Source organism: Poecilia latipinna, unplaced genomic scaffold (assembly GCF_001443285.1).
Source record: "Poecilia latipinna isolate Pla-1442-1.1 unplaced genomic scaffold, P_latipinna-1.0 Scaffold30, whole genome shotgun sequence".
Lineage (NCBI taxonomy): Eukaryota > Metazoa > Chordata > Actinopteri > Cyprinodontiformes > Poeciliidae > Poecilia > Poecilia latipinna.
In genome coordinates, this window is record NW_015112646.1 from 545,637 (window position 1) to 560,537 (window position 14,901).

General features: G+C 40.6%; 2 protein-coding genes across 2 annotated transcripts; both read right to left on the reverse strand.

Moving 5' to 3' along the window:
* Window positions 1-2,348: 2,348 nt before the first annotated feature.
* LOC106952309 (APC membrane recruitment protein 2-like) lies at window positions 2,349-6,330 on the reverse strand. The gene has a single exon (XM_015040344.1). The coding sequence runs from the start codon at window positions 6,131-6,133 to the stop codon at window positions 3,227-3,229; it is 2,907 nt and encodes a 968-aa protein (XP_014895830.1). The 5' UTR covers window positions 6,134-6,330; the 3' UTR covers window positions 2,349-3,226.
* A 1,551-nt stretch (window positions 6,331-7,881) lies between these two features.
* On the reverse strand, window positions 7,882-14,874 carry LOC106952319 (organic solute transporter subunit alpha-like). Its single transcript, XM_015040365.1, has 8 exons — window positions 12,594-14,874; window positions 12,236-12,387; window positions 12,013-12,086; window positions 10,474-10,632; window positions 10,179-10,290; window positions 9,926-10,072; window positions 9,022-9,127; window positions 7,882-8,917 (listed from the first exon to the last, which is right to left on the reverse strand). Exons 1-8 carry the CDS (start codon window positions 12,670-12,672, stop codon window positions 8,757-8,759), a joined length of 990 nt encoding a protein of 329 aa, XP_014895851.1. The 5' UTR covers window positions 12,673-14,874; the 3' UTR covers window positions 7,882-8,756.
* Between the last annotated feature and the right edge of the window lie 27 nt (window positions 14,875-14,901).

Consider the following 14,901-nt stretch of genomic DNA (forward strand, 5'->3'; position numbering starts at 1 on the left):
GGGGTCGGGAGGGGTGCTGGTGCCTATCTCCAGCTAACGTAGCAATAAACCAATATCTTTTAAATTAAGGTATTCTGTAAAATACTAAATATTAAAAAAGTTAATCAGTATAACTTTTCTTTTCATCTCATCACTGTAAGTAGACAATGTGCATGTGCTCATTAGGGTACTCATGTTTTGAACTCCTCCCTCCATAATTTGCAGCCTTTCAATTGGTTGACCTAGTGAGGTTGGCATGGAAACACAGACTAAAGCATGCTAAATTAAATCCTAAAGAAGCACGTAGACCCTCCAGAGGCAGAAACAGACATAAACACATCCAGACCACAGAAAGCCCGCGTGCCCCCAGAGCATTTTTCAGTGCTTTAATTTGTGTAACATATTTAGGGCAAAGGGGTTGGCCTTCAAAGATAGCACGAATGTAGTTAAGCAAACTCACTCCTGTAAATACAGTGAGTGAAGCATAAAAGTTTTCAGGGTCTGTGGTTATGCTGCATGGCAGGATGTCACATTATAACTTACAGGCATGAAGGCCACATTACGGCAGAATCATGTGAACGAATCCTGACAAAAGGCAGCATTCACTGAATGTCTGTTTTCCTGCAGGAGTCACACCAACAGTCGTTTTAGATAAAACAAAGTCATGATATAATTCGCCACAATGTTCCACAGAGTAAGTCCTTATTACCAGTCCGAATTCCTGTGCAAAACACATGAATCATCGCACATCTGCAATCGGTTTGTTTTTAAAAACCCTGTAATCCTGAAACACAGGTGTTACCTAGAAGCTGCAGAGCGTGTTGCGGCAGAGCCTGCAGGTAGAGCCGTTCTTTGTCTCGGGGAGATGCAGGCTGTACCGGCGCCTGATGTGGAGAACTCCTCGTGTTCTTCTCAGACCGATGGCGGGCCTTCTATTCTCAGCTCGCAGCCTTTGGCTTTATGAAGCAAACAGAGGTCTTCTTGTAAATGTAGGAAACATTTAACCTTTGTTTTTTTTTTTGTTTTTGTTTTTTTACATCAAAAGTTTTCAAATATCGCCCCATGACTAGATTCAGGTCCCGCATTTAAAAGGATAGTTCAGGGGATAAGATTATGTCAAAAGGTTCATATTTTACCTGAAGGAGATAACTAGTTTCATTTTGTACAAATTCAGATTAGATGGGTTGAGGCTGAAACTGACAGTGGAAATAGGAGGAAACAAGACCAAAGCACATTTCTATGGTGTAAATGCAACTCTAATCTCTTAAACCTTACAGTGGTTTCTTCTGACATAATTTTATTGTCATTTAAACTTAATGTTTCAAGTAGATTGTTATTTATAAGGAAGTCAGAAAATAGTTTCACAGGAAATGATGGAAGGAGACGTTGCGCCACCTATGATTTTCCTCTGTGAATCATGTAGTGAGAATGAAGCAGCTAAAGAATTTCCAAGAAGTTGTTGACAAACAATTTTAAAAAAATATCCAGTTTAAATTTTACAATGTTTCAATATTCTTATACTAGTTTGTTTCATTAGACAGTTACCTCAACCATAATGATAGTTAAAAAAAAACAAAAAACAAAACATGTTGGAAGCTTACTTCCCACCTCTCTCCACTCCAGCACTATTTACCTTGTAAATAACCATCAGCTTTTATGTAAACTATCTCATGCAAGCACAAGGACGGTTTAGAAATGTACAAAGTAGAATTTGCATAAGCTGACATATCTTTTTAGAGATCACTGCTTTCTGCCTGTGTATGAAATGTAGTACATTTATCTCTACTTCTGACATTAAACGCACTGTATTTGTGAACATGCAGTCCCTCTTGTTTTCTGTCTTGCTACAATAGCGTGCTCTTTCTGAGTTTGGCTTCACTCCCAGATCAGGCACCAGTGACAAACTAAATGCACCATCATACAAAATGACACTAAGAGAGTTATCTACAGAACCTCCTTTATAAATCCTGATCTATTCCTTTAGTGGGGGCAGTCAGACCACTTACTCTTGCCTTTTTGGAAATTTCTGAATAATTACACGCTCCTTCCTAGCTGTAATGAAATTAAAATCTTATCTAAAGCAGAAGAGTTATTCAGCAAATCCATTTTCTTCCAAGAATAGCATTGACACACATTCCCAAGCCCTTTTTGCTGATAATGGTATGCATGTTAAGTGCTTTTCCCTTGCAGCTGATTGGCTGATCCGAGCTGACATTCACAGGCTCTCTATTCAGGTCAGTGAGCTTGGAGTGCGAACGATGTTGGAGCAATGCTCCTGTGGGGGTAATCCGGGTGAGTAACAGAGAGGCAGGAAAATGGGCTAATTCCTGTTCCGCTCTAAGGCTGCGCAAAGGACAGGATGCAACGGCTCACTCATATTGTTTTATTGATTAAATAAGAAACAGAACAACACAGATGCTTCTCTACACAGAGATATTGTTCTCATCTGAGAATAACTGAGTTTAAAGTAGACATGTGCCAGTGTTATGAGCTGGAGATCTCATCTCACCACTCCCTCTGTCTCAAATGTCCACGTCGCCATTCATAATGGCCTCATAATGTCCTTTTCTCTGGAAAGAGCGATTTCCGCTCACGACCACAACAGCAGTTCACAGTAAGATCTCAGAATGTTACATATGAGCAGGCAGGCTGTACAGTCCAATGTCTTGTCCAAAAATAATGGCACATTTATTTTTTTTTTTTGCTACATCAATCTGTAAAGAGATGTGGAATGTGAGTTTCGTTGTTGCAATCATTTTATGCTGATCTGACAAAAAGTAAAAAAAAAAAAAAAAAAAGTAGAAGGGGCTGGTAGCTGGAAGGAGAGTCAAAAAGAATAAAAAGCACAGAAGGTTCCTACAAAAAGTGGGAGTAACAAAAGTTAAAAGCAGTGTAGAAAAGACTGAAGAAAATCTGAGTCTGTCGGAAAAGCACCCTTGAGAAAGGCACTCGCCCTGTTTGTGTGTCTGTGACCCCCACATGTCCTTTCCTCTAGCTGTTCATCAGCCAGGTGTCCAGGTGTGACCATTGAGCGCGTGTCCGACCAGCTCAACACCAAAGATCCAGATTGTTGCTCCAGCTCCCCGTAGAGATGTTCGCTTGTGCTTGAATGCTGTCTGACCCATTTCTTTGATACTTCTTGGTGTGTTAAAGTAAAGAAAGAGTTACAGTATTGAAATGTGGATTAAAAATTATGATTTACATTATTAATCGTTTCCGTCCAGTGTGTTTTGTTGTTGTTGTTTTTTTACTTTCTTATCTGCGTGCTGCTTCCTGCAGTGGCAGGTTTATTACCAGCCCTGCGGACGGGCACCTTGGACACAGGGATCTTTGTACGAGGGGGCTCTTTCGTCTGAGAGACCTGCGATGCAGTGTGAGACCCGCTGCCGTGCTTCAGAGGGATTTTTGAGTCACGCGCTGAGCTTGTAGGAACTTTTGCTTGCTGAGGCTGCTGATGCTCCTCCTGGAGCTGTTTTGAGATCAGCCCGATTGCCTCCGGTGAGCTGATTTTATCTTTTCCCCCTGCATTATGTGAGTTAAAATAGTGTTTCTCTTCTAGCACAGGTGAAGTGAGGTCCTTGCTTGGTTCGTCATGCTGGTTTTCCCGAACAGGCTGCCTGCTGACTTTTCCTCCACCAACCACAGGTATTTTACTTAAGCCCATTGCTTTTGACTGTGGCGTCTTCTTTTCTTTGGGGGGAAGCTCGTGGTGCTGTTCTTTTGTTTTTGACGGCACACCTTGGTTCCTCTGTCCCCCTTCTCCGTCCAGACTATCAGTCGATGCCTGCACAGAACCCCTAACCTTAGCAGAGGACGGTGTATCTATCTGACACGACACAGGGGGAGGAGGACAGGAAGCAAGTTTGAGCTCAGGAGTTTTAGTCTGGGAAACAGGGGCGAGTGTGGCTTTCGGTGGAGAAACAGGGAAAGACTGAGGGTGGGGGGCGTCTACAGATGATGCCACGGGGGTTTGAGATCCAGAAAATTTGGATGTGGCAGGTGCAGGAGGAGTTTTAGATACAAAAACTGGGATTTCATCAGAGGAAGTAGCAACTTTAGACAAAGACTCCTGCATGTTCACATGAGCTGACAGACCTTTACAAACAGAAACTGGGATCTCAGCAGGAACTTTAACTAAAGAGTCCTGCGGTTTAGCTGGACCAGATGGATCCTCAGATACAGAAACTGGGACTTTAGGAGGGGCAGAGCAAACTTTAGGCTGAGAAGTTTCAACGTGAGTTGGAGCAGAAAGTTCTTTCGACCCAGGAATTGATGTAACAGCAGGAGAAACTTTCATCTGCTCCACGGCAGATGGAGTCAGTGATGATAATGAAGCAACATGAGTGGGGGCAGCTGCTGTTGCAGGCTGAGCTGGGAGCATCTTATCTAAAGAAACTGATGTTATGGAGGCTTTGGTCGTGGGAGGAATTTTGCCTAATGAAGCTGAAGACGGAGCTGGGACAGACGCAGAGCTGGGCTGGGTTTTAATTGTAGCAGTGAAGGTTGAATAAGGGCCAGGATCAGAAACTGTTTTATTAAGGTCCAGATGGTTAGGGGTCAGGGTGGACTTGGATGTCGAGCCAGAAGTTGTGGTTAACGTAGAGGCGGATGTGATCTGTGAGGAAAGGATTGGCGCAGAGGATGAGGATGTAGTTGCAATCGTACAGGTTGCCGATGATGTGAAGGGGACGATGGATGTTCCCACCGCTGAACTTTGAGAGGGTTTGAAAAAAGTGGACTTGTCCTCGTTAAAACTACTACTGGAGGGAGGTTGGGTGACGGAGACGGGAGGACTGTGAGGTACTGGGACAGGTTTAGGTGATACAGACACACGATCAGGTTTACTTACAGATGCAAAATTTTGAGGAGCCCGCACAATCTCTGGAGCCAGTTTGTCAGCTGTACTAGTCAAACTTGGACTGAATGAAGAAGCTTTGCCTACAGGGGCTGATGCATATGGAGGAGGTGCGGTTGTGGTAGAGATGAAGCTCGTTGTGGACTGAGTCGTCTTGGAAGCGGAAGATGTCACGGATGTTGAGGGAACAGTTGAGGACCTTGCTGAAGTGGGAGCAGAGGATTGATTACCTTGCGTGCTGGCAGGAGCACAGTCAGAACTCAATTCGACCGAGTGAGAACTCAAAGATGAAGAAGAGACGGCTACGGACGAGGCTTTTACAGTAGCCGCACTGCTGACTGTTGAGGAGGTTGTAGGAGAGGAGGAGAGGGTAGATTTGACGAAAGGAGATGCAGATGATGGAGGGATGTCAGCACTGATGGCACTGCTAACTTTACCCCACTCTGCTTCCACATCAGCCATGATGTCTCCACCCCCTGAGATTGAGTCAAAGGTCAGGAGAGAGGAGATATCTGCCAGCAGTGAGCTCAGGCTGTTATCACCTGGTACCAGTGGGGGCTCGGGGGTAAGCAACGGGGACACGTGCTCGTATGTCGTACTCACGTTCTCGGCAGATGTCACCTGGGCAGCCGAGGTCTTTGTCGGGGTCGTGGCTGAGCTCTGGACAGGTCCTGTCCTCTCGGTTTCAGGGCTGTCCAGAGCACGAGGCTGGCATTTGGGTGTGAGTGTCATGTCCTCTTTTATGATTTCCACGCTGTTAGTGCGAGAAGACTGGAGAAGTGGGCTCGGAGGGGCTTCCTCTTTGTCCTCCTTATCCTTCGATCTGAGCTTGACGTTGCTGAAGAGGCCCTTCAGACCACGACGTTGCCGAGCCACAGGCTGCGACACTGTGTGCACTCTTCGGTCCCCCGCTCCCCTTTTCCCACCCCTCAGCAGTGAGAGGAAACCAAGGGACTTGGCCGAGCTGGCTGAAGAGATGGAGGTGCGAGCAGGGGCAGTAGCCAGAACGCCATCTTCACCGAGCGCTTCCTCCTCTGGCTGCTCCCCATCTTCTTGTTTCACGTCTTTTCCATTTTCCTTATCTTGCTCCTGCTCTGAATCTTGAGCGGGAGTCTCGTATAATCCCTCTGAGGTTTTACTCCTGATAACAGGTGACTTGTTGTTTCCGTCTCCTTTGTTTCTGATGGAAAAAATGCTACCTGGTTTACGTTTTCCAAACAGTTTGAATCCTTTTCTGATTTTTCCAGAAGGCTGCGATTCATTAGGCGGGGGGTCCGTGTTTTCTGTCTGTACATCCATCTTCTCTGTAAATCTCCCCCCACCTATTTCTGTATCCTTTTGTCGCTTGGTGGAGTTATTATTCCAGAGCTTGAAGACTGAGCATTTATATCCAGCGCTTTATCTCCGTTTGTAGTCGTACACTATCTGCTGCTCTCACTGCGTTTCTTTATCAGCCTCCTGTATCCCTCCCTCCCTCTGTGGTTCCCATCCAACCCTTTCTCCTCTACTTCTCCCTCCAAAGCACCTCCCCTTTGCTTTGCTCATTTTTTTTTTTTTAGTCTGGCTGCTCTCCCTGGCTGCCATGGCAACTGAGGAGCTCAGCAGCTTTCGTCACCAATGCGGAGCCAGGGGCTGTCATCAGCTCGGTCTGAACACAGCCTTCTCTTTTTCTCTGTCTGATGACTGTGTTTACATAAACAGCAAAGACAAATGCTCCATTAATAGATTCAGAATCGGACAACCTGGCTTTATATATATATATATATATATATATATATAAAAAACTCTCAGGCAAATTATTGCAAATAACCTAAGTGCCAATGAAAAAACAACTGTAAATAGCTGAAGTCTTACACATATTTGCTTTTTTCGCCTGCATCATACATAATCATACTCTGAAAAAAAGAAAAATTAAATCAAATGTACATTTGTTAAATGCAAAAATATTTAATCTACAGAAAAGCTGTGTTTACAATTATTAAAAATGGGGAAATAGTTTGCATTTGACCTACTGTAAGATTCTTGTAAGTTCATTGACTGTACATGTTGCCTAAATAAAGGCATAACTCTGAACTAAATCCAGATATGTATATAACTTTAAAATTATTAAAACAAAGGGGCAAACAGAATAAAATAAAACAATTTATTTTGATTTTAAAATGGATATTTACTGGAGGAAAAGAAATATATTAGGTTTTAACAAAAGGTTTTGAGGTCAAACTCATGCGACCTCTTGTGGTTGTATTGGGAACAACATGTGGCACAGTTTGCAAGTAAAGGGTCCCAAAATAAAGCTGCTGTCTCATCCACATGTTCTGCCGCGCCCTTATGAGTCTGTGTAAGTGGGTCAGCAGTCCTTGAACAAATCTGTCTGCTGTTTCTTTGCATGATTCTGTACATGCTTGAGAGCAGAACGTGCGTATGTATATTTGTCAATTGAACTCAAACTCGAATTTCATACAATCATCACAGTGATGTTTCAAGCATTTTTTCCTCTGATATTTATGGCTTGCTGTTAATAAAAATCCAACATTTATGTGCTCAGAAAATTAGATTACATAAATCCAAATAAAAAATAGTCTTGTTACTCAAAAGTCATGGCCTGCAATAGGGAAGACAATTGAATTGATACTTGTCCAGTAAACAGTCCCTGACTCTGTCTTTATGGAACGAAAGCCACAAAAGGTCAGTGAAAAAGAAGCTGGCAGGTTTCAGAGTACATCAAAGTTAAGTTAGGAGAAAGAAAAAAGCATGGCAGAAATAGCTGTAGAAGCAATAATGATTATTGTAGCCTTGAGAGGAGTCTGTGCTAGAGTGTGTCCACGGCCGTGGATTGTGTTAAAACAGGACTTGAAGAGACACCACCCAAGATGTATCCAAGACCTGGCCTACAACTGTTGCCTTAAAACCAGAGGCAAAATAACAGAAAAATAATACTTATAGAATCAAATCACTGATTTGATTCTACAAGAGTTTCACATTTTTGGAACTAAATCAGCCTTTTAATGATGCACCTGCAAATGATGCAATGCAGCGAGGGAAACAGATGTGAGAAACTTTAAGCTTTAATGAACAAATAAAATAAAAAAAAAACAAAAGTTTTTCAGTACGTTTCCCACTTTGATACAAAATTAGTCGCCATTTTAGATCACACCTCATAGTCGCATCTTCTTACTGACGCACACACTCAGGCACATAACTGAATATAAATACATTTTAGATAAGTAATCTTTATTCAAATGTAAACCCAAACGTCGTCCATTTATGAACTTCAAATAAAGACTTCAATATCACTTAATAATTATCTGAGAGAAATGTACATAAGAAGGAATAAGGCAAAAGAATCCAGTAGATCAATGTGATTGGCCAAAAATACTTTTCCCACTTTTAATCGGTGTTTTTGACATGAGTGAGATGGCTTTTTGCCCTGGGCAGCATGTCCTGGGGGAGGCAACATTGAAGTCATAAAGTGAGCTGCTCACGAAACAAGTTATTTGTAAAATTCGAGACTAAATACAAAAACAAAATTTTTAGTTGGTCTGATAAATTAGTGACTGAAAAGTTACTGTTTTTTTTTTGTTGTTTTTTTTAGAGTAGTGATATTTGGGTAGTGGGTTTGTGTTTGGTTGTAGGGGGGAGGCTCAAACATACTCAGAAGTAAACATTCCCCATTTAGCACAGTCTGGGTCCATATATTGTAATTATGAAGAAAGAAAATTCCATCACCTAAATACAAAGATAATAAACTACAAACAATTCACTTTGAAAAGTGCCCTGTAAGTTGTTTTTAAAATTACTTGATAAATAATAAGCACCCTGTCCTTAAACATCATAAGGTAAAACATGTAAATATCTAATTTTCTAACTCATACGCCTCCTATATTCATGTCAGACACAGGTGCTGACATTCCGCCTTCGTCTTTCAAACGTCGTGCTCCTCCAGAGCAGCCTTCAGGGCCGCCTTCTCGTTCTGCTCATTGTCGTGCTCCTCAGAGGGAAGTGGGTCATACAATCTGCGGTACAAAGACCGGGTGAAGAGGCTGATGATGAACATCTCCATAATCAATATCTGCTGACTCAACACTGCAGGGACCACACAGAAAAGTCACACAGCGAGAAAAAGACGTGACACAAGTTGCAATGTTTCAGCTGAAGTCGCTGAAAACCATTTAGATTTTGTCTCTTACTGGATCCGCGAGCATAAGAGGTGAGGGGAGGGGCGCAGGCGATGCATCCGTTCAAGGCCAGGATGTTGATGATGGACGTCTGGAGCTGACACAGGACAAGCGTGAGCTGAAAGGAGCATAAATAATTCACCTGATGTCCATGCCCGTGGAGTCACAATGTTTACAGTGTTGTAGCTCTTGAAATTGATACGGTGTCAGGCAACACTATTTGTACCCCTGTCTTCCACTTGTGGCCAAATTACAATGTAGTAATCGATGAGGAAGAATGCCAAAAATTGATATTATGGTCTACATATGCTACTAATATTGCATCCCCAAGATGAAACATGAAGGTGGCAGCGTAATGCTGTGGAGATGGTTTCCTTACAGCTAGTCTGAGTTGACTGGAAGATGGGTGGAGCTAAAATCAGAGTAATCCTGTGAGAAACGTTGTTTTGGATTAGAAAAGGGTTGGGTGTGGGGTGCAGGGTCACCTCCCAGCATGAGGGTGACCCTTCAATAGACTTAGAGCTCCAATTGAATGTTTTAGATCAATATATGTATTAGAATAATCAAGTCAAACCCAGAAATGTTCTATTTCTGGGGATAGCCTTAAAATGGTGTGCTTACAGACATTCCCCATCAAATCCAATGAGTTTGAGCTTTACAATGAAAGTTAGCACCTGAAGTGCTTCAAGTACTAAATATTTTGCAAATCCCAAAAATGTTGGGTTTTTTTATGGAACATACACTCAATTTTAACGTAACTTTTTTTGGATTATCTTACAGAAACATGTCAGCGTTGGAAACACATTTCATTCTCTACCAAAAACAACAAAACTAAACGTTTTAAAAATATTAAACCCGCATTTTTTTCGACTTTATTACAAAATATGCATTCCATAAATCTGAAGAAGTGACTCACTTGGTACAGAGCATACTTGGGAATAATTTTCAGACTGCGCATTAGGATTTTGGTGTTCATGAAGACGATACCAATAGGCCAAATGGAGATGACGAGGAGAACACCAACAAATGGGTTGATCCAAATCATTGCTGAATTGATATTTAGCTAAAAAAAAAACACACACACAAATGAAAGAACATCCTTAAGTGTTGACTTGTTTCTCTTCTCTTTCTTTATTTTTTGTGTGAAGAGAATCGATTCAAACTCTTACGTTGGTTAGGTGAAAGGTGCCGTTCATCCAGAGAATAACAGAAAGGATAGAGAAAACTGTTTTTAGGACTGCATACTGCATAGATCCCAGCTTCATCAGGAATAACATCCCCCTAAGCAAATGCAATGCAAAGAAAAACCAAGATTATTGTTTACAGTAACGACATATTGCCCAATACAGAAAGAACAGTTACTCTGAAAGAAACAAATAACTAGAAAAAATACTTAAATTAACAAAGGCTGGACATAAAGTAAGTAACAATAAGAAGGAGCAAAGGGGAAAAAAGTAAGAGTACCGTGACACAGGGACTCGAGGTAAGCAGGCGCAGCAGCAACAGCAGGGTCCTGTGTTGATCCTGAAGGTTTTCCCAGAAAATCGTTGTAGAAAATCTCTCATGCCTCCAAGCTCCTCAATCAGCAGAGCCAGAACCTTGTACACCACAACTGCAAAATAGCTACAAAAAGAGTCCATTTAGCAACTGATGCATAACTAAAGTCAGAATTGACTTGCTTTCTGCATCCAAGCAGCACACGAGGTCAAAGTGAAAACAGGTATAAATGACACTTCCCTCACTAAGCTTTTTCAAAGAAAATAAACATTTTACTAACTAATTCATCAAATACGTCTTTTTCTGAACAGAGGTAAAATGTACAAAAATCGTGACTATTTTTGCCTGTTCTAGTGCATGTTAATTCACCTGCACCTTCTGAGACGTACTTCATCTTTGTTGTTAATTTTTTTTTTTTTAGTGCTTAATGCAAGCAGATCAAGGATGGAAATACAGCCCTACGGATACAGCCAAAGTTAAATGTTCCATTTAGAAAAATGATTGCATCTCTTCTGGTCATGCAAAAATTAACATACTCATAAACCATCAAACCACAATAAATCTCTTGAAAAATAATTGTCTTCAACAACATAGCAGTATCTGTCAACAAATCCTGCCATGCTTAAAATTAAAGACTTCTGCAAGAAAAGGTGGTTGAAATCTTGAGAGACAAAATCTACTAAACACAAACATTGTTCGGTTTATGAAAAACACACACACACACACACATTATTTTGCTCTATTAATTACATCCACTGGCTTTGATTCAAGCTGAATCATATGTTTTTTATAGAAGAGGCAAGAAAAACTTTCTGTTCTCCATGCAGGTTGAGCTTTGATCTTTGAGTGTAATGGTCCATCAAGCAGTTAAAATTACACTCTGAACTCCAGGTGAGGTTTCGTGACTTTTATATTTATTGCTCTGCGGCCATTCACCCCAGGCAGTCTTCTAGCAACAAACACAGGCGCCAACCTTGGTATGCTACAGGAATGCAGATTGTATATGTTGCTGAAACTGCTATCCTTCAACTGTTGTGTAAAGGATTATAGTAAAACTTAGGTAGAAGGGATAGTGACAAATCTAGATCTTAAGTGAGTGTCATGTCGTAGAAATTTAATGAAAATAAGAAGAGTTGCGCTCTAACTTCCATCCGGTGGATCTGGGATCCATGTGGGAACACAACAGAGTGAAAAGGGAGCTCCAAACTGGCGTGTCCACATTTTGAATTCTTTGTGCTAATTTAGTGCTTATGACTCTGGCTAAAAAGTGAGATTCTTATGAGTCATCTGTGTTGAGAAATGTAAACATTGAGTTTTGTTTTTTTAAACCTATTTGAGGCCCATCTGCGACTACCTGCCTTTCTTGATATGAGTTGTATTTAACCAACCCAAGTGGGCCCCATTACAAGAGTCCAATTTTGAACAAAGGCCCACTTCTTGGCCTGAATGGTCTCATATGGGGCCTTCGTGACCATGCTGGGTCGAAGGAATGGAAAGAAAACACACCAGTTTGATGTCATGTCTGTGATCATAACGGCTCGGGGAACCCACATCCCACAGCAGGCCATGGTGGCGACGACCTGAGACGCAAAAAAATATAGAAACACACACAGACATGTCACACACGATCCGCATTACTTTAATGTGTTGTTTTTGTGTTCTGTTTTTCATGCTTCAGGTCAAAAAGTATCCGGTATTCAGTTATTGTATGTGTGTCCGTAATGCTTACTGGTGAAGCACCGCTTATCCAGATAATGCTTATCTTCTTGGGATAAGGCAGCTTTTTGTAAATGTACACACACTGCTCCAGGTACAGCAGCAGGGTAAGTAAGGACATGAAGGAGAGCATGGAGTAGAGGCAAAGCCCAAACGTGTCTAGCTCTGGTGTGGAGAAACAGAGAAACAAGAGAAGCAGAAGGAGATTGGATTATTTATCAGTGGACAGTAAATGGGTAAGATAAGTCAGTACTTTCAGAGTTAGAGACTAATAAAGGCCAACGTTCAGTTACGAGTTCATACCATTAGCTCACACTGATTGATAAGAAAACATAATCAGCAAGCAGGATGTTGTCATGCGGATCACTTACGCATTATGATGTCCAGAGCCAGTGGAGCCTCCAACCGTAGACACGCCGGATCAATGGTGATGTTCAGTTCTTCGTCCATGGTGGCCAGATGCTCTTCCTAAAAACTTCTACTAAATGACTGCAGCTTGGAATAGAATCAGGGGTAAAAATAAAACAAAAAAACAACTAAACAAAAAAAAAAAAAACGTAAGAGGCGATCCGCTGCTCCTTTCACATTGCAAGTAGATTCTGGTTACAGAAACAACCTTGCCTTTTACACGTCAGGCATGTGCGATGAAATGAAGGAGGACGACCTACAGCTCACAGGTTAGCGTAAAAACACCAGTTACCGTTGCTTATTCATTCACAGTCTTGAGTCATAGTAATTAGGGAAACATCAAGGACAGGGGGTTAGTGAATAGGGAGAGACGGAGCATTAAAAAGGAGGACTGGACTTTGAGTGGGTGTGTTAATTCCTCAGCTGAAAACATAAAAGGAGTATAAAGACATAAAAGCAATTTTCTCCAGCATTTTACAACTCACGTTTATTACGCCACAATAATTTGGAGTCACATTTTGTCCACAGTTTTCAATACAAGATTAAGTTTAAATTAAGCAGCATTCTTAAGAGTTCCAGTAAATATGAGCGATGGGATTGCAAAAGTGTTTAGAGAAACAAACAAACAAAAAAAAAACATTTTAGCCTTTTCCCATTACACTTGTAAGCACAGCAATAATGGGAGCTGATTATTGTAAAATCTTGGATAATGTGTAAACTGTTATTCTACTTCCTATTTGCAGCTGTTGTCAAAAGAACAGTATTGAGTGACACTGGGGCCATTCACCTGATCTGGTTGTTAAGTTTGTCCTGTTAATAACTCTTCGTGTACCTTTTTTCTGGAGGAAAGGTCAGTTTAACACACCTTGCCTGTGAGAATTGTGAATGCTTATATGTTTTAAATAAGTTATCGATTAAATTTTTACTTAAAGCTAAGGTCCAGATTAAAGAGCAATCAGGTTTTGTGTGAACCTGTGAGGAAGTGGGACGCACCACTTTGGACAAATCACAATCAAGGGAAAACCTGCTGATGCCAAAACTATTACAATAGTCCAATGGTGATGCGACAAAGAAATAAATAATTATCTCAAAGTTCTGGAAATAGACACAAGGACCTGACATTAAACCTTAGATTTTTTTTTTTTAATGGTGTGACTAAGATAGTTTCAACATGTCTACAAAAACCATTAGCAGCCTGGTTTAGCAGGTGATTAAATTAAAGTTTGTGTTAAGAGTAGGGCAGTGATCCTGCAACAATATTTACCAAAGGCAGCTTCTAATGGCAATGACATCCAAGGAAGTTGGGTAGTTGTGTGATGGGTTTCAGAAAATAAAGATGCAAAATTGTGTAAAAAGTGTACCTTTACTATACAGTTTTAGGTACTAGATATACCTAACACATGCTTAGTCCTTCATGTTAATTGTAAGTAAAGGTTAAAACAACTTTGAGACCAGTGAACATCAACTAAAGTAGATCCAATTTAATATTTTTAAAAACAAATCTCGTCATAAATTGCAAATAATTCACCTTTTGTCTCACTGGTACAATTTATAGACAGTTGCTTAGAAATGTTTGTCCAGTCAGCCATTATAGCACTTTTCAACCTCAACACAAAGCAATAAGAAAAAAAAAAGACATAGTTTGTAAAACAACAAAATATGTATATAAAATAATAAAATACCTGAAAAAATGGCAAAGAACAATGTCAACCCCCCCAAAAAAAAAATTTTGCACAAGAAAAATACCAGTAAAAATTAAATGGGTATATACAAGTCCATAAATGAATTGGCATGATAAAAATATATTACTTCTGATGAGAGCTAAATCTTGACACTCTCTGTTATCTTCTCCACATAATCAAACATCCCATAATTGAACATCAACCATCAGATGAAGTGAATTCAGTTGCAAGTTTGAGGAAGTAAACTTTCTAAAAAATTTTAAAAAAGTTATTTTTAATTTAAGTGTCAAATCGCTCAAAAATCAATACCTTAACTGAAAGTCAAAATTAAGTAAAATGCTACCTTGGTTGCCAGGTTGGTGAATTTCAATATGGATTAAAAAAATCATCATCTGCCATAGTTCTTGTGCAAAGTCATAATGAAAAACAATTGAATACACCAATTAAAAAAAAGAAATAATAGTTTATCCGTTAGGTAATTCTTGTTAATCTTGGATCACAGATGTCATGAAACGCACACACACACACAAAAAAAAAAAACCTACTCAGTCGCCTGAGGAAGGGCAGTCACTTCGTCTGACTGGGATGT

What these genes read in the sequence shown, in the direction of transcription:
- LOC106952309 (XM_015040344.1), bottom strand. Translation starts at nt 6,133, where the DNA reads ATGGATGTACAGACAGAAAACACGGACCCCCCGCCTAATGAATCGCAG.
- LOC106952319 (XM_015040365.1), bottom strand. Translation starts at nt 12,672, where the DNA reads ATGGACGAAGAACTGAACATCACCATTGATCCGGCGTGTCTACGGTTG. An exon ending in GGCTCTGGACATCATAATGC is followed by an intron (nt 12,388 to 12,593) that starts GTAAGTGATCCG and finishes TCTCCACACCAG; the next exon opens with AGCTAGACACGTTTGGGCTT. An exon ending in CCAAGTATGCTCTGTACCAA is followed by an intron (nt 9,128 to 9,925) that starts GTGAGTCACTTC and finishes TGCTCCTTTCAG; the next exon opens with CTCACGCTTGTCCTGTGTCA.